The sequence below is a fragment of the Parambassis ranga genome, chromosome 15, assembly GCF_900634625.1.
Source record: "Parambassis ranga chromosome 15, fParRan2.1, whole genome shotgun sequence".
In the NCBI taxonomy this organism is placed as follows: Eukaryota; Metazoa; Chordata; class Actinopteri; family Ambassidae; genus Parambassis; species Parambassis ranga.
The window spans coordinates 9,654,644-9,673,901 of record NC_041035.1 but is presented as its reverse complement, the minus strand read 5'-3'; the positions used below and the strand labels follow the sequence as shown (position 1 = coordinate 9,673,901).

The 19,258-nt window shown below is 40.9% G+C and overlaps 1 protein-coding gene across 5 annotated transcripts; it reads right to left on the bottom strand.

Annotated features, from left to right (window-relative positions):
- Nucleotides 1–13: 13 nt before the first annotated feature.
- Nucleotides 14–17,868, bottom strand: slka (STE20-like kinase a). Of its 5 annotated transcripts, none has more exons than XM_028423330.1 (19): nt 17,238–17,868; nt 14,782–14,946; nt 12,268–12,316; nt 11,579–11,728; nt 10,445–10,517; nt 10,083–10,277; nt 9,775–9,856; nt 9,469–9,603; nt 8,148–9,389; nt 7,934–8,064; nt 7,538–7,661; nt 7,032–7,211; nt 5,267–5,359; nt 3,141–3,270; nt 2,459–2,583; nt 2,187–2,381; nt 1,948–2,073; nt 1,524–1,637; nt 14–1,442 (listed from the first exon to the last, which is right to left on the bottom strand). In XM_028423330.1, the coding sequence occupies exons 1-19, from the start codon at nt 17,385–17,387 to the stop codon at nt 1,296–1,298; spliced, it is 3,606 nt and encodes a 1,201-aa protein (XP_028279131.1). In that variant the 5' UTR covers nt 17,388–17,868; the 3' UTR covers nt 14–1,295. The 5 variants fall into 5 exon arrangements, 4 of the variants coding, with proteins under 4 accessions (XP_028279131.1, XP_028279132.1, XP_028279133.1 ...); XM_028423331.1 differs by lacking the exon at nt 5,267–5,359 and adding an exon at nt 4,250–4,321; XM_028423332.1 differs by lacking the exon at nt 5,267–5,359.
- Between the last annotated feature and the right edge of the window lie 1,390 nt (nt 17,869–19,258).

The following is a 19,258-nucleotide window of genomic DNA, read 5'->3' as shown; positions in this document are numbered from 1 at the left end:
GTCACTCAAGGTGTCAAATAAACAATCAATATTTTATTTACATGAAAAAATGGTCAATTTATAAAGACACATTAAATACATTTGATCATCTGACATCAAAATAATGAATATACTGAGAATATGAGATCAAAAATGCTGTAACTGAAACTAAAATAAAAAAATATCTGAACTCTATGGGTCGAATGGTGTAATTCACATGACACGGTCAGATAAAAATCCAGCATTCATGACAAAACACTAGTTAATGTTACAGCACAGCATGAGTAACAGCATTGATTACAGCATCAGTATATCAGGAGTAGAGGCTTAGAAAACTATATGTGGTCATAAAATAATACTAAAGGGCATATTTGGGAAAAAGTATTAAAAAAGCAGGCAGAAACAGACAAGTTTGAATAGGCTTGGGTGAAACAAACTGCATATTTTTTTTCTTTTAGCTCATGTGGCAAACAAGTGCAAATTAACAGCTTTACATTCCATTAGTAATCATACAGTACAACAAATCATTCTTTTGTGCTGCTCAAAATAACTCCCAGAAGTGATTATTTGTAAAAAAAGAAAGGATTCTCCAACACGTAACAGGTCACCTGTGTGTTAGAACTGTGACTTTTACAGCACTGTCATGACATTATGTGCTCAATAAATAGATATATTTCTGTTCATTCATCTTTCCAAGCACAATATTTGACAACACAGTACATTCTTTTTGTTTTGATCCCAACACGGCTGTTTTTTGATGACTCCAGATGATCAGACTACACAAGGCTGTGACAACAGTCTTACAACTAGACACAGGTTTCTTTTGACGCCTCTCCCTTCAACTACTTTACATGCAACAAATCTCAAAGCTATCTTAAAACCACCAACAACGGACTAAATGATCTCAACGTCTATTGTTTATGAGCAGAAATGATAATCGACTATTTGTGCAAAACATCCAGGGGGGGACCGTATTTACTGCAAGCTGTAGAAAATGAGAAAGAGAACATAAGAGGCACTGGAGATCAATTACACTGTAGCAGGCTCAGCTTAAAATAATCTGATAAGCATGACTGACCTTAGCTACTGCCCGCAGACCTTTGAAATCTGAACATGCTCAAAAAAAGTGCATATTATCCATTGGAGACTTCCTTGTGAGGGGAACCATGTGTAGGCACATCATGCACTTTAATGTTGGACTCAAAGCAGTAAAAATATTTTTATATGTAATGTCGGTGATACTATGTCGCCCCATGTGTGAGAGGCTGCAGTTTAATTCTGCCTTGTTGTACAGACACACATACACACACAGGAGGCTATAAACCAGAGTTGTGCAGGTTTGGGATTGGGTAAAATTTGGACACACGGCTTTGAGTGGTGGGATTAAGGCATTCGGATTCACCGCTCATTTTGAAGAAGACCTCCTGCTCCTGCAGCTTCCGTGTGAACTCCTCCTCCAGCGCCTGCAGAGGGCAGCAAATACAAACAGCTGAGTCAAAGTCTGAGGTTCTTTAATAGAGAATCTATAAGACATGTAAATTCACCTTCTTCCTGGGTCTTAGCTTCTCTCTCCACTCCTTAATCTCTTGGCTGTGCTCCTCATCCAGCTCCTTCAGCTTTTGGGTCTCATGTTCAATCAGAAGGTGGCATTTCTCATTCTGAAAGACAGTGTGGGTCAACACTGTGGTTTAAGGATGAATCAATCCTGGTTATCAGTGCTGTAAAATACTTCTCTCTCTTTGCTTTCATTCTTTTATTTCCTTTGTACTTTCTTTATAATGATCTTGTATTTATGATCTAGGCAATAAACCACAGAGGTCACATGAACAGGCATGCTAAGGTTAAATAAGGAAACACTTTTGCTTTTCTTTCTGTGACCTATTAAACTGTTCAGGACAATAAATAATTTATGGCAAAAAATATAAACACGGCTAATGTTTTACAAGTGTGTGAGTGTGTTTGTCCTACCTGCAGCTGCTGCAGCTCCCTGATGTTTGAGTCACACTGCAGCTGCAGATCTCTCATCTGGTTCTCGTGTTTCTGGTGTTGATGGAGTCTCTCGTTCTTCTGCCTCTTGTCCTCCTGAGAAGCAAACTGGACAACAAAAAGAAAACAAATGAACAGATGAAACTGCAAACAAATCCCATCCCATCCTCTAAACAGCAGTGAACTGAAACATCCTTGTCTGGAAAAGCAGGTATCCATACCTGTTTGACCCTCTCCCTCTCCTGTTCAGCCGTGATGGCTGCGGTGGCGGTGATGCGGAGGCTCTTCTTGAACATGGCCATGCGTGTTTTGGCATCGCTGCGCTGGATCTTAGGCAAACGCACCCTCTCTTGAGCCTGCTTATTCTTCATCTCCTCAATTAAACGCTGATTGTAGCGCTGCATCTGCTCCATTTCCTATAAAACAGACACACACTTTTGTCTTCAGCTGGGTAATATAAATTAGACTCTAGGTTTTGATGTTGGTTTCCTACCTTTTCATGTCTCTTTAGCAGCTGGTGTCTCTGCATGAAGTATTGGTCTTTCAGCTGCTGCTTCAGCTGCTGGTGCTTCTCCTGGAGGTGGCGCTCCTCCAACTCCCACATGGCTGCCTCTCGGGCTAGACAGAACACACGTGAGGTCACACACACTGAGTTAGTGAACATGTACATGCATGTTGGCTGATGGCAAGAAGACAGATGAAACCAAGTCAGGGAGGCAATAGTGGCAGCAAGGTGGACAGGCTGTAACATGTCTACTCAAACAGAACGATGATATTCTCAGCTGAGTCCATGTCAGAGTCCATATTTACACACTTGGCAAGCAGAGAAGTCATCCTTGACACACCATGTACTTCCTTTATACACTCAACAGTCAATCAAAAGTCAGTAAGAAAACTTACCTTTAGGCAGCTGTTGGTTTCATGTCTGTTATGAAAATACATTTCGGGGACCATGCACAAGATGCTTCAGAAGCCTCCACAACAGGCTCAAAGGTGGAGGTAATAGTACTCAGTTTCATATTCACATAGTACACTGCCTTTGTAGCTTATGGAGGTACAGTAACAGTAAAGTTTTAAAATCACTTGTTGTCTCCAGTGTTACTTTCCAATCACAACAACACAGACAAAAAAAACCCTATAACGGATTGATCCGACTTTCTTTGTACATCTCCTACCTCTTAATAACTGTTGCTTGTGGTTGAGGCAGTCTTTCTCAATAGTGGCTATCTCCAATTTATGCTGCTGTATGATCTTCTTCAGCTCTCCATCCAGCTCTTGCTGCTGCTTCTGTAGAAACTCCTGCTCCTGTGGAGCCAGAGAGAAGATGAGCAGTGAGGAAGAGCCATGGCGATCACAGAGAGGGACAGTACAGAGCAGGGAGAGGAAGGATCTCTATGTTGTGTTTAAAACTAGCCAGAAATAGAGTTACATATTTGAGTCATCCACTTCAAATTCAGCACAACACTGAGCACTAAGAGGAAGAGACACGCAGAGATCATGGATGGCAACGATCCACAATGGAATTGAGGAGAGGAAGAGAGAAAAGTCAACAGTTCAGTAGAGATCCAGATTCACAATTTTATGTAAGACAACATCGACATAAACATTTACATTGTCCAGAGCCCAGCCTACATCCCAAATGACTCATTATATAAGGTTTCTGAATTAATAATCGCTTCTCATTAGACTTCATTTAAAAAGTTGTAATGATCTGTTCTTACAGTACCTCGCTCGTGGCAAATAGTAGGTTATTATTTAACTATGATTAGATTTAATTGAGCATATAATTCAGAATTCACAGTAGTAAGCCTTTGTAACATGTATTACACTGCTGAATCCAAATGAGGATGGTTGAAAATCTAATATCAATTATTCAATTCACCATACAGAAGACTTTCATCCATCCTGTAAGGCAGTTTGTTTGTGTTTTGGCCCTTGGCTGACAGAGACAAACATAGATTTAGACCACCTCAGTTTCACTTTTACAGAAACTGTGAAATACAACATACCACTTAAAATACACAAGCTAGATGTAGAACGCTGGTGGAGGGAAAATACTGAGCAAGAGAGGAAGAGAGAACCACTGCACAAACACAGTGAGGACAACACTCCAAAAATTAAATAGAAATGTGAAATAAACACCAATGTTGCCCATGCTTACATGTGTCGCAAACTATCCTTTCACTTTACACACAGTTAAGTATGGGCCAGAGATGATGAAAAACGGGGCGGGAGAAGAAGGAGAAGGTAGGGGTGAGGGTGAGGGAGGGGGTGGGGCACTTACATCCTGCATCTGAGCGTTGAAGAGTGCGCATGAGGACAACTGAAAAGACTGTATCATAACCTGGGCCACTGCCTGCGGAGGAGAGCACACAGCGCACTCGCCCTGATCAGGGACAGACAGCACACACCAGGCTGAGGATGTCTCTCACATGCACTCACACTCTCACACACTAACGTCCTCATGTTATGAATGAGATGGGGTTTTCTACTTTGGGGTTGTCGGTGAGTTTAAGGCACACAGCACATTCGGGATTAGGAGTCAATTCATTAGTTTTTAAGACTGTTCTCATCTTGTCATGCTTGGTAGCAGTTCATAAATCCAGCTTCTTATTTTCCATGCTGCCAGCTCATGGTGTGTTAATACTCTACCTTTCAAAGAGAACAAGGCTTTTCTCCACATGTCTCATTTCTAATTCATAAAATATGCACAGGAGAAGAAAGTTTAGATAAAAGGCTTTCATTAGAGGAGGAAAGGAAAGACAAGCTGTGTGTCCAACTACTCCCTCCAACGTGAATTCACTGTTCCCTCATGATAAATACTGAAGGGTGCTCAGGTGAACTGAGAGTGGACTCTCATGAATCATCACCACCACTGGCGGGAGTACTTTGACATACTGTAACTATCTTATGCACAGGTACAACAAAAGTGACGAATTGGATTGTGGGATATTTTAGTAAGTATTCAAATGCTAATGATTTCATTGTGAACATTTAGAGAGCTCAAAAATGGAACAATTCAGCCCTGCTATAAATTTTGTTACATCAATTAGCTGTTATTGTGTGCATTGTGTATTAGTGTTTATTAGTGATACTTAAGTGTTGTTGTACAGCAGATGTTTCTAATTTTTGTCCTTATCATTTCAGTAGCTGGAGGGTACAGATTATTAGAAACACCTCAATCAATTGCGTATAAACTCTCTACAATAATGAATAAAGTTACAGGGAGAGGGAGAAAGAGAGAGACAAAAACATAAGGGATATAAGGAGAGAAGTTTTCACAGAGTAAGAGATGCTTTACCTCTGCATTCCTGAGGAGTGAAAGGTCCTCCTTTAAGCGTTTCATGAGCTCTTTTCTCATATGTTTGGGTGACTGTCCAACTTCCTGTTTGGCCTACAGTGTGTGTATTTGCAGACACAGGTTGATGCTGCTGTATATTCTGAAAATCTAACAACAAAAGCTGTCCAACAACCCTAGGAGACATGCACAGCCCACTTTGAGAGGAAAGATCCAGCCACCAACTGATTTAAGGCCAGCATGCTTAATATCCCCTGACCTGTGTTTGATGAACAAATCTGAGTAGTTCTTCCTAAGCACTTCAGAACTGTCAGTCTGAGTTAAATTCATGTCAGAAGAAAGATTTGTTACTAATGCATGGTAAAAGATGTTAGTCTCAAAAACAGCTTGCTCTACATTATTTTTTCATTCAATTAGGTGCCACAGCCATCATTATAATTATTTGGGCTCATGTAATTATAGCAGAGTAACTGAGTTGGAATGGTTTCATAATCATGATGTGTAATGGTCCTAATTTGTCTTGACCGCGCAAACAATCAAGGAAGGTGTTCCAAGACATACTTTGACTTCACTACGGCACAACAGAGAACACATTTTTACACATATTTTATAAACCAATTTTTCAATAACAATAAAACCTCTTCCATTTCAGTTACTCCGATTTTAAGGTAGGGTAGGAGATTTCATTCTGATGCACTTTTTGTTAAATTAGTGTAACTTCTCTTTACAATCCGATAGCAACCGATTAGTTCGGCAGTTTCGCTTTAAAACGAAGAATGTGAATCATCTGTGGAAGCTATAAAACGCTAAAAACATCAGCCAATCCTGCGAGGCGCCCCTGCGCGTATAGTTGGCTGGTTGTCACTCTTTTCCTGCTCTGCGCGCGCCAGAGAGGTACGTGCATGATGGCCGAAGTCACAGACTGGTGTGTGTTTACTTTCAAAATCTAGCTGACTCTCACTGAGTTTTCAAAATCTCCTACCCTACCTTTAAGGCTTTTCTTTTTGCACCCATATCAACCCAACACCACTTGGAAAAATCTTTCACATTTGGCCATCCCCTGACCAAAGCCATATCGCACACTCACACAAAACATGTGGTTAGTTAAATACACAATTTCAGCACATTTTGAATAAAAAAGGTACAAGGAGAACAGCATAAAACATACATTTTATCAGGAGGTAAATGTTTTTTTGCATCTAAACAACAAAGCTGAAGCCTGAAGCAACCACAAGCCAACCTGTAGTATAATAGTTTTAAATACACTGCAAACAGAGGCCTGCAAACCAAACTGAGAGCAGCACAACAACCACAAAGGCATCATAGTTCACAATGGATGCCAATCATTGCCATTAAAAGAACACTTAAAGCACCCAGCAAAGCATTTAAGGATCTGCGAAAAAGCAAAGACTGATAAATACCATGAACACGAATGTTTAACAAGCAGCCTCTATGAGGTTATGTTTATGCTGATAAACAACTTTTATTTATTTTCTATAAAAATAAAGTATTTCTTAGGAGAGAAGCCTTAGGGCAGATGAATAATAGATATAACAACATGAAAGGAGCAGCACAGACGAGAGAGACAGTAAGGCCTGTCTGTTGCTATTATTTTGCACACATTCTGTACCAGGCAGAACAGCAGCACACCACTCCCATAGGATTAGTATGACGCGACCAAGTAAGCCACCAGCTAAGTTGTTAAATGCATGCACCATTAAACAGCTGTGACATGCACACCCTATGTACCAGCCCTGCAGGACTGTACCTCTTTCTTCCGGTTCTTCAGCATGTTTTGGAACTTGGACAGCTCCTTGTCCTGATCGCCTTTGATACGCTTGGCTTCGTCTCTGAGCCGGCTGGTGTGATCCTGTTCCAGTCGCTCAATGGTCTGCTTCTGTTTCTTTTCAAGGTTCTCCACTTCTTGGTCATATTGACGCTTCTTAGCCTGCGGCATGAAAAGTCATAGACACAGGACTCAGCAAGGCAAGATGGCTGCAAGTGTTTATTTAGTAAAAGATTGTTTCAGCTCTATATTGCTGTCTACATTCAGTATGGCAGCCTCAAATATTCTGGCACTGTGATCTGATTGAAGAGAATTTGATTATACAGTTGAAATTTAATAGAGAAGCCTACTGTCTGGCTGCAAGTTTCATGTAAACCCCCTCCATTAGATTTAGATGAGCTCTAAGATGAAGGTGCTATTTTCCTAGGTGTTGGCCAAATAAAAATAAAAACCCATCACACCACTGTAATATGAACAAACTGACTCACAGTAGTTTCCTGTTCAAAGCGCCGGTAGATCTGCTCTCTCTGCTGCTGCAGCTTGTTGCTTAGCTGCTGCTGCGCCCTCTGCTCCTCTTTCTGAAGCAGGCGCAGTTCTCTCAACTCCTGTCGCCTAAAGAAACCACAACAACAGGTTGTTACACAGAATTTTTCTTATGTGCGACAGGAAATCACTCGTAAAGTTGGTAGCAAGCGCTGGCCTTGTGTTTTTAAAAGGCAATGTGGGAGATGACAGTAACATAACAGCATTTATCATGGGAGATAACCCATCTGGCATGTGTAAAAAGCTGTGGGAGTTGTGAAATGAATGAGAACTATTTAAGGCAACCATGTTAAATGGGTCATGTCCCATAATTAGACCAGCAGTATGTCAGGCACACGTACCTCAGGAACCGCATCTCCTCATTTTTGGTGTCGTTGTCGGTCACTATCTTTGATGTTGTCACACTGACCTCCACACCGTCCACCATGAACTTCCGTGTCTTCTTCAGAGTCTTCTTCTGACGTTTTGACTCCTATCAAAAAAGTTAGGAATAATATGAGGGCTCAAATGATCAACATAGTGTAATGATGACAATGAATGAAGGAGTCATATTACCTGCATAGATATAGAACCTCCCTCTTTGCTCTTGGACAGGAAGCTAGAGATGGACAGATTCAGGTCGAGGCTGCTGCTATCAGCAGCAGAGCTGCTTCCAGAGTCAGAGTCCTTCTCCACATCTGGCTTGCTTATGGCAGGGCTTCCCTGCTCCGTCTTGCTTTCAGAATCTGTTTCGCTCTCCAGGACAGACACAGCATCTTGGGAAGTGCTCTCATCTGCTGGAGTTGCTTTCTCCTCATCCTCCTTCACAGGGACATCTTTAGTATGGACAACTTGTTCTGTATCTTTAGATATGTCTTTGGCTTCATCACTGACTCCGTTTGTGGATTCAGTTGGTGCTTGTTCTTCTGATTTATCCTCTACAGTGTGAGATTCTTGTTCAGGCTGCTGTGACTCTTTAGGAATCTCATCTGTATGCTTCTCCTCAGGTTGACCTTCTATGACCTTGTTATCTAATGGAACCTCAGCAGAGGACTCATCTACACCTGACTTTGTTTCTCCATTTACATTTGTTTCCAATAAACTTGATTCTATGCTTTCCGTGTCTACATTTACATCTATACCATTAGCCACATCTTCTATTGTCTCCTCTGTTACTTCATGTTGAGGCGTCTCCTCATCTGGTTCTCTGATTTCTTCCTCTGCCTTCACCACTATGGATATACCTTCTGCTTTTTCTGGAGTGTCTTCAGGCTGCTCTTGTGATTCTCTGAATTCTTCTGTGCTTGCCTCCTCCTTGTCTTCCTCCTGTTTAACATCTTCTGTCTCAGTCCCTTCTTCTGATATTTGTGTAGGTTCATCCTCCAGTTTCTTGTCTTCGGCCTCCTGTTCCTTCTCAGTTTCTTGACCATCTATAACAAGTTCGTGGTCATCTGCGCCATCTACCGATTCTTCTGGCTGTGATAGTACTGGCTCAGTAGGAACTTCCACAGATTCAACAGTTTCAGGTTTAGTCTCAGTTGAGTCTTGTGAGTCTTTGTTGACTTCTATCAGTCTGCAGGCCAGGTCTTCATTACTGGCATTAGACACCTCATTAAGTTTCTCCTCCTCCTCTGTCTTGTCCACTTCACTTGTACCAAGTCCTTCATCAGAGAGCTTATCACTGGTCTGGTCCTGAGCAGGCTCCACTTCTATCTTTTCTGTGACAGATTCGAGAGTGGAGGGAGTTGGTGGAACTTTGTCATCCTCCGAGCTAGCCACACTGACATCTGATGGTGCTCGCTTGTGTCCAGAAACCGCCTGAAAAACATTGAACATTATTAAACATGATTTGGAAAATATCTGGAGCTTGTGTATACACACTTATAAAACTACATACCAGAGGTGTATCAGGTTCTTCCTCCTCCTCTTCCTCCTCTTTGCTATCCTCGAGTTCTTCAGTGACTTCAGCTTTGGCCTCGGCTATCAGTTCTCTAAGAGGTCTGCTATCAGTTACACTGGTTACAAACGGATGCTACACAGAGAGAGAGAAATGACACATCAATATAACTCTTTATCTTCTAAAAACTGACTGAAACTGAGGGAAAAATGACCTTTAAAATTTAGTATGAAAGATTTATATGCATTCACTGGGTATTGTAGTTGTGTACTCTGAACACACTGGAAAGTGAGCAGTGGAGCTCACCTGTAGAAGCTGCCCCGCACTCCATCTATTGTCCACATTCTTATCAAGCGCTTTCCGCAGAAAGTCGTTGAATTCTTTTGACCTTTTAAGAACAATTCAAAAAAAGAAAAAGAATCATGAAACAGGAAAAGTGCCCAAGTTCTGCACTGCAGAAACAATTTAATGCCATTCTGTCCCCTGTAGCAATTCAGTTAAGCATTAAAAGTTCATTGTGCTTTCACTCATTAAACACCTAACATAACCTTATCTCCAAACTGGACACATTCCAGTGCCACTGCTCTCTAGTTATCTCTAGCACACCAGCTCACCAGCGAGACGGATGCATGAGGGTGGGCGGTTCAGACTTGGCTATTTTCAGTAGCACTCTCATGGGATTCATCTCGTGGTTGGGTGGTTCAATCTGTGCCAGCTCGATTAGGGTTACCCCGAGGGACCAGATGTCGGCCTTGTAGTCGTATGGACGGTCTTTGGATGTTTCGCACATTACCACCTCTGGGGCCATCCTGCAAGATTTAGTCATTCAGGAAAAAAGGCCATAGAAATTGTTATGTGAAACTGGAAAGATATGATTTTGTGACACTGCATAGTGAAATAATCACCCTGGCTGCTAAGACAATTATCAGATATAAAGAGGGTAAATGCCCTCTTGTTTCCAGGTGGTATGACTTACCAATAGGGAGTGCCAATGAAAGAATCTCTTCTCTGTAACGTCTTCGTATTTTTAGCAGACACCCCAAAGTCAGCTGAAAGTAGAAATATATTATTTTCATCTGTCCATCAAGCAAAACTAAACTTTAATGACTATGGGTGACACTGACAGTCTTATAGGATAGATGATATAAAATAGAATATAGCACCCCCCCCCCAATATTTAAGCTTTCAAATGTAAACCCTAAATGTAAGCAGAAATGGCTAAATTGTATAATAATCACAGCACTCTCAGAGTCCATCGTCATGTCCAGCATCTCTGCTACCTGTGCAGCTATTTCAACATGCTGTCTTTTTCTTTGCATCACTAACATTATGTACCCTTTAGATGGAAAGAGAGATCTATCATTAAACCCCTGGTGACTGGCTTGATAATTATTGTTTGCCAGGCGCCGTCATGACCCTCTGCCTACAGAGCATGAATCATCAGTAAGCCAGCAGCCATGGATGCTACAGCAGCAACATGAACACTTTTACTTCTGGAAATATTATGTAACAACATTCCATGTATCGCCAACTCCAGTTTATAAGTGATGTTTAAAAAAGAATACAGTGCAGAAAGCACATTTCTTTTGTTGTGTTGATGTTTTGAACTTGAAACCACACAAATGACGCATTTTTCATATGCTGGGCACTTGTCACCATCTTCTTTTATACTCAAGTCAGAAAGGGAGATACAACTGACCTAATTATTCAATGTGCTGTATAGGTGTGTGTGTGTTTAATGTAAATACATCTGCTAGATGGAGCTGATTCTTGACTTTTGTTTCTGGTGTGCTACATTCAATGCCATGCACGTGCTGCCAGAGAGCAGGGTCAGTACACAGTGGACAGCAGTACGAATGTCAATAATTATGTGTCTTCAAACTAAATGTGGTGGATAACAGGCAAAAATCTACATACCCACTTAGGATACTTAGGATTTCTGTCACTGCCAAGCAAAACTGGAGCTGATAAATACCTGATGTATTATCTGACCTAGGAATGACTGACAACTACAAACCTAGGGGGAAAAGGGAAAACTATGCCAATTGTTCAATATGAAAGGGGTTTTTGTTAGCAAACAGCATACATCAAAAAGATGAGACGTTTTTACCCAGTTTTACATCTCCTTCCAAAGAGAGGAGAATGTTCCCCGCTTTCAAGTCTCTGTGGATGACCTTATTCTCGTGGAGGTATATCAAGGCCTCCAATGTCTGCTTACACACCACACGGATCTGGGGCTCAGTCAGGGGTCTCTCCAGTTCTATGGATAAGCAAAGGCACACATGCGCGAACATTTAAACGTCCTCATTTTTTTCTAGATTATGTATTGTTGTGGCTTTTGTGATCCACAATTGCAGAGACAGACTGGGCCATCTGGATAGATTAACATCAAATGTGATGGTATCCAATAGCAACAGCAGGACAAAACTCCACCCTTAGATCAGCTAGCATGTATGACTGTATAAATGTAGGTGAGTCAGAACACAGAACAAACTGCATGAATGTCCAACAGTGGAGTGAAATAACTCTCCCTTTGTCCTTGTAATTCACACATAACAGTGCAGTGTTGAGGGGCTTCTTCGGGCTTAAAAACAAGTCAGAGAGACTGCAAGCACTCAAAACAGACGAACCACTCCTTGAAACCTGAGCTACAATAATTACACATTTGGAATAGCCTGTCCAACTGGAAAGAAGAAAAAAATCCCACAGTGGAGGTCTCTGGATGGAATAAAAAGGAGCTGGCATTCAAAAGACGGAGGAAAACTTTACAGTGTTTCCTTTGGTGAATGAGGGACTTACCCAACATGATGGCATCAACTGCACCACCCGCACAGAACTCGATCAGAATCTGCAATGGTAAAAACACAAGTAGTACACAAATAGTTTACGACATTTACGTCATAATAATTATTTTAACAAAGAGCTTATGTTATTAATGTTGGGAAAACAGCATGATATGATATGACATAAGCACAGATAATCTACATTATTGAATACAGCATGGCGAGAAGCCAATCAATCAGACAAGAAGCCAATCAATCAGACACTAAATATCTACACCGAGCATCCTTTGGAGACGTGTTTTGATATTCATTAAAGGATGATCACTTTGTTGTGGATCTAAGGAGGGCCAAGACACTTGTGACCATGCTGAGGATGTTCTATGAGTCTGTGATTGCCAGTGCCATTTTGTTTGCTGTTGTGTGCTGGGGGAGCAGACTGAGAGCAGCAGACACAAACAGGCTCAACAAACTCATCAGAAGGGCCAGTGGTGTTGTGGGGGTTGAGCTGGGCTCCCTGAGAGCAGTGTCAGACAGAAGGATGCAGCAGGTTGTGGATGTATCCTCTCCACAACCTGCTGCTGAAGTAAAGGAGTACTTATAGTGCCAGACTGAACCCTCCAAAATACACCACTGTGCCCCAGGAGGTCATTCCTTCCTGTGGCCATCAAACTGTACAACTCCTCCATCTGAGCTCAGACAATCTGACCTAACACATTGTCTTATTAATTATATTCATATTAGATGATATTATAACAGTGTTATGCTTTACTTGCATGTGGTATTCCAGTTTTATTATATATGACTACCATTTTTTGACTTGAGTTTTTATCATCGTTTAGAATTTTATTTTATTTATTTACTTGCTATTTTACCTTACCTTGTTTTATATTCCTAATCATGCATGGAGCACCTGGAATGTAAGCAACCCCCCCCCCCGGGATTAATAAAGTGTTCTGATTCTGATTGTTTCAATTTTTGAAGACTTGGATCCTCTCTCTTTCCTACTGGGCTGAAATGATAAGTATTGTTTACACAATTTCTACATAATGAAATATAATATTTTAGAGTGTAAAAGTTCAGTTATGAGTCACATCCTGGGTGTTTCAATTTCCTCATTTTAGCAAGCATTGCATCATATTTAGAAGGTAAAGCCAGCACTGTTTTTTTCCCTTTCTAGTGTTGAAACTGTTTAATTTCTGAAACTAACAATGTTTCCATTTCTTCCATCTACTTCAATCTATACCTAAACAGAAAACTAAACTCTTTTTCTCCCTCATTTATTTTCAGTACTGGTAATTGTAAAAATATTATTTACACTTTACAACTTATAGATATGCAGTGCATGCTATTACAAGTTCCCCTTTTAAATGATGACTACTGACTAGTGTCTGATGTTTTTTCCTCTTATGTGGGCCTGACAGTTCATGGTATCACATCCATCCATCCATCCATCATCTAAACCCGCTTTTGTTCTTGTCAGCGTCATGGGGGGTTGTTAGGTCAAGCACAGCTAAAGATGTCTAAAGATGTGCTTGACCTAACAAGCACCCCTTTAGAATGTGGGAGGAAGCCGGAGAACCCAGAGAAAGGTTACACAGGCACAGGAAGAACATGCAATGGTATCATATGATACATAAAAACCAATCAAAGCTGCAAAACACCACCCTCTATTCATGGCCTCAAATAAAGTGGTTATTCCTGTTCTGCATGACAATTACATAACATGGGACTCTCACTTGTAAATTACTTTCTTCTGATGTAATGTACTTATCATAATGATTAAAGAAACCATTTTTTTCTCAGCAAAAGTAATGTGTTACACATTAACTCAACCCCCACTATATGCAAAGCAAAGGCAGTTACACATTCATCATGCTGCTTAAAAGACCAGAGGGACAACCTGCATGCAGCTCTGAATTATTCACAGGCACTTTCTCCAGCCACCCAAACCACTCCATTATCTTCCTATAGTTGTGGCCAGTCCACAAGGGACGGTCACATGACACCACCTGCCAGGACCTAATTGCTCTGGGGCCTCTTAGTACACACAGAATGAGATCTACTGACCATGCATTAAAACTGCACTAGGGACGGAGGCAGACATTTAACTGGTTTCAGAGAAGCACTATTATGCTTTTGGTAAGATAGGAATAAAAACGACGGTAAAATTACATTTGCATGCAAACATGCCAAAAATTAGATGATGTGAGTAGTGTTTTTTATTTTTTCTAGATAATGACCTGTGAGTTCTAAGAGGTCAGGAAATCCTGCAGTAGAACATGCAGTCCTGGCTCTGTATGAGCCTCTAAAAGACTGCGTGTCACACAATCAGTTTAAACCTCTTGAAAATACTGCACAGCTATTATCCTTTAATCGAATGATGTAAGAGTCCTTTGAGAAATAGCATAACAAATAGTGTGATGATTTTGTGCATCTCCATGTGTGACTGGTTCACTGCCTCACTGTCGCATTGGCTTCAAATCAACACACAAAACAAGCACTTCTCTCAGTAATGGACTTGCTTACTTACCCAAAGTTTGCCTTCAAAATAAAAGGCATCCAGCAGTTTGACAATATAATGGTGGTTGCAGGAGGCAAGAATGTCAATCTCGACCATGTAATCCTCCAATTCATCCTCTGTCTTTGTGTCAATAACCTTAGCAGCTGCAAGGGTCCCATTCTGCTTGTTCTGAGCCTGAAAGCAACATTGAGAAAAATGGTAAATTATGTTGTGTCTTCTCAGAACACAGAACAGGAGAGGAGAAGATGACTCAGATCAGTACATGTGCAATATTTCTGATATTCCTGACTGGCTTACAAAACAACATGCTTGCTTCACTTTGACAGTAGAAAAACACTTAATAATATGTACAATAATATTTCAGAAGCCATTTTAGGGCAGTAAAAACAAGGACTGGATAACATGTTAAAAAAAAGAAAGCATCTGAGGTTAAATATTTACAATACAGCTACACTCCTTCTCTCCACCCTCTTCTTTCATTCCTTTTTTAGAGCTAATGTAGACTCAAACCTGAAGAGAGAGATTAAACTAAATAGATCCATGTCTTTACCAGGCAGCTACATTGTAGTCAGAAATGACCAAATGAAATAGGTGGCTGTTATGAGTTGTTATTTTAATGTCACTGACTTAATGTTTATGGATACAGACACAATCTGTGGGAGTAAGGGAAAAAGAAAAGGGAGGGAGTGTTCATGCCAACTGCTGTGTCAGACCCTATATTTACACACTTCTGACCTGACACACTCCCTCTTTCTTTCCCTTTGTACTTCCTGACGCCTGTCTAGCAGAGGGGCCAAAATGCCTGATTCAACATTCGAAAGAGTAGCAACGGTTTGTCACTGAGTTATTCAAGACGAGACTCTGGCCTTGAGTCATTGTAAACATGACATATTTCGCTTTGTTTAGCTGTACTCTTTATAGGAGGAGGGACTGTAATGTTACATGTCCATGCATATTGTGTGGTAAACCTCCCACCTCTCTACCTGAATCAGTATTATTTCAGCTAGAATCTTCCCTTCTTGTTTATTCAAACAGCTGATTCACACTTTGCTGCCAATCTTTGCCACTCCACCCAAAGGAGGCAGCCATCGAAAGCACATGTCAAATAGCTACTGTAATGAAATGCATTGTGTGCAATAATACTAATGTGGCCTCCCCACCCCTCCACTGTATGTGTGGGAACATTTTAGTCAGGGGTGTCTTCTGGCTTTCATCACACTTAGCCAATCAGCTAACAAGCCTCGGAAACAAATGAAGCTAAATGAAGATTTATCGGTTATTAGCTGCATTACTTGATTACAAGAGTTCCAGGAAAGAACAACATAAACCCATAGAGCAGACCTTTGAGAAAGAGAAGGGGTCAAGAAATGAAAAGATGGAAAGTAATCCCACTAAAGCTTTGCTATATGCTATACTACATATATATACATATACATATATGTATATATATGTATATACACACACACACACACACACACACACACACACACACACACACACACATATATATATATATATATATATATATATATATATATATATATATATATATGTGTGTGTGTGTGTGTGTGTGTGTGTGTATATATATTTGGGTTGCACCCAAAACAAATTCACACAAAGATTACAGAGATTACAGGAACTACAAAGTGGAAGCACACACCGCAAACAACACCCTCAGGATAGTTATAATGCAGATACTAGTACTGAATATGATGCAGATATCACCTAAAAATATTAAATTGGACATTGGCTAGTGCAATTTGCCAATAACACAAGGAAGTCCCTCACACAATACACAATGGATAGGACTCCTTTGTTCCTGCAGTGGAAAACCTCAACCTTTTAAAAACTCCTCACAAATTTCATGTTGTGTTTTTGTGCTCATCAAAGATGCTTTGTCAACTTGTTCTGCATGTTGACGAAACAAACCATAAAGCAGAAATGATAGAGCACTGCACTCACTTCCCATACACACCTGTGCACCTGTCACTGTGCAAAGCATATAAACAAAGTTCTTTGTAAACAAATGGCTGCTCTGTGTTATCTGTGCGTCTGTGACCTCTCAGGTCAACACTACACAAGTAATTGTGGCATTTATGAGGCTGTGTTTGTTCTATGGAGGTGAACCACACCTTCAACACTTTTACCAAAGCCGAGTGGAACTCAATGACATAGTAAAGTCACACTTACAAACGACGTCTGCCTTAAAACATCACAAAATGACTTAACTAGGTGACTTTATCCTCATTACGTTTCAAAACATTTCCTCAACAGGAAGATGTGAATGGGGTGCTAACTGTTACAGAACCGTAGCAGCTATCATTGGGAACCAAAATGTAAATGACTGAGGATATAAGGGGGCCTTGTAGCCATGTCTGCTGTCATCATGTCCATCTAACACAATGGTGTGTTAAGAAATGGGTTAGAAAACCAGAAGGCGGATGTAACGTAACACATTAACTTACCTTGTACACTTTCCCAAAGGCTCCATCTCCCAGCTCCCCGATAATATCCCAAATTTCCTCCGGATTGACATCTCTGTGTACATGTTCGTACTGCTTCTTCTTCTTATCGGGCCCTAGCTTGAATATCTTCCGAAAATTGAAGAAAGACATTTTTTTCGGATGAGAACTAACAGCGCAGAGGATGCGGTGTCTTCGGTTTATTTCCGCCAAGAAAATATAGCGGTTCCTCCCCGACACGGAGCTCAAATGGCTATCGGAATAAGAGCAAGCAGGCGTTAAATGAATACGGACAAGCCGGTACTGAAGCCATTCAGCTATGATAATGTCAATTATAACTTCCCCTAACGGCGGCTATTCACTATCACATCGCAGCTAGCTGCCTTCACAGGACGCTGCTATCGGAGGTATAGAAGGAGGAGGAGGAGGAGGTGAGGGATACGGAGAGGAGTTTGTTGTTCCGCTGATAGCTTCCGCTTTAGACGACCACAATTTACAGAAGAAACTAACAGGTATCACACCCGAGAAGACATTTTTTTCTATCGATATAAAAACGCAGAATAAACAGACCCCATGCTTCGGTTGGCTGAGCACGCAGAAGTTAGCGGAGTACCGTCAAGCTAGCTAGCGCGTGATCAACATTTCCGCTAAAACGTGTCAAAATAAAAGAACCGGATGTTTCATCTCTATTAATACATCGAGCAACAAATAGATAATCAATCCCGCATTTCATTGAAACACACAGTGGATGTGATTTTAGTTTTCTGACTCGTTAGTATATTTATTTGTGAAAACACCCGTTTTACGCTGTAGTCACTTTGTCAAACTAGCTTACTTTCTGAATTAAAATGTGGCATAGTTATATGGTCATTGTGTGTATGGATGGTGATAAAATGGGTTGTATTGCAACAAAAAAAAGAGACCGCTTGCATCCACTGTAGACTGAAGGATAATGTGTAGCTGTTTCCGCCGTCAGCCTGTGTTTTGCTGGTTAGCTTGACGAAGCTAGTTAGCGGTGCCTGTTTCCTGGATCTCCTCGGCAGGACGTGCTCTGCTCGGCGCCTCTGCTGGGCTCAGCCCCCTCGCCCTTACCACGCATGCCACTTGTAATCCTTGCAAAGAGCAAGAAATGGTAGAAGTCAGACTAAATTTATATCAGTAGGGGTGAGGCTAACTGGTCTCTTAAGCTAATTAAGCAGTCACAAGCTGAGATAAGGATGCGAGGAATTTGATTGTTTTTGTATTTTTCATATTTCACAGTGCAGCAGTGCTAACTCGCCACATCATTACACTGAGTTTTCAACAGTTTTACTGATGCTTAGCTAACTTCATATTGGTTAACACGCAAGTATGAATACATAGCCCTCTGTCAGAGCCACCCATACTCATGTAGCTACAACTGATAAACACAGCAGTAGATAGCGGAACAACACACACACAAACACACAATAGTAGAATAAAGCTAACGTTAGCTCGTGTATAGTCTTTTCTGTCGAAGTACGTGTATAAGTGTGGTTGCTATACATGTGGTGTCAGTGGTGTCTTCATGTTAAAATACATTGCAGGAAAGGGAACACATGTTTCCTTTTTCACATGACTCCACCCTGTGTTCAACAGCTGTCACTCACACAAGATGTAGATGATGTATTACACAAATGTACAAATGCATTATAAGTCCTGTATCAAAAGTGAGTAGATGAGAAAATCAAAACTAAATGTTAAATGTTTGCATACTTTTTTATGTCTCCTGGTTTGTTTAAAATACAGTCAACTGCTGCGTATACTGTAGTATTATACAGCAAACGTTTTCTTTTTCAATAGGAGGTACAAGTTCCAAAATGTAACTGCTAATGGCTTTTCTGTTGGGAAAAAAAGAGTGAGGTAGACCTTCAGGACCCAGGATGCTCTGATCTGGAGAAACCTGCTCAGCATGGGGAGGAGCTGTGTCAGGTGTCCTGGTGATCCACAATTGGAATGACCGCCAACAAATTGGGAGATGTCACAGGTTTGGGTGAGCCTTTATT

Coding starts and splice junctions, on each gene's coding strand:
- slka (XM_028423330.1), bottom strand. CDS start 17,387: ATGTCTTTCTTCAATTTTCGGAAGATATTCAAGCTAGGGCCCGATAAG. Junction 12,317..14,781: donor ATTTTGAAGGCAAACTTTGG/GTAAGTAAGCAA, acceptor TTACCATTGCAG/ATTCTGATCGAGTTCTGTGC. Junction 1,638..1,947: donor GGGAGCTGCAGCAGCTGCAG/GTAGGACAAACA, acceptor ACTGTCTTTCAG/AATGAGAAATGCCACCTTCT.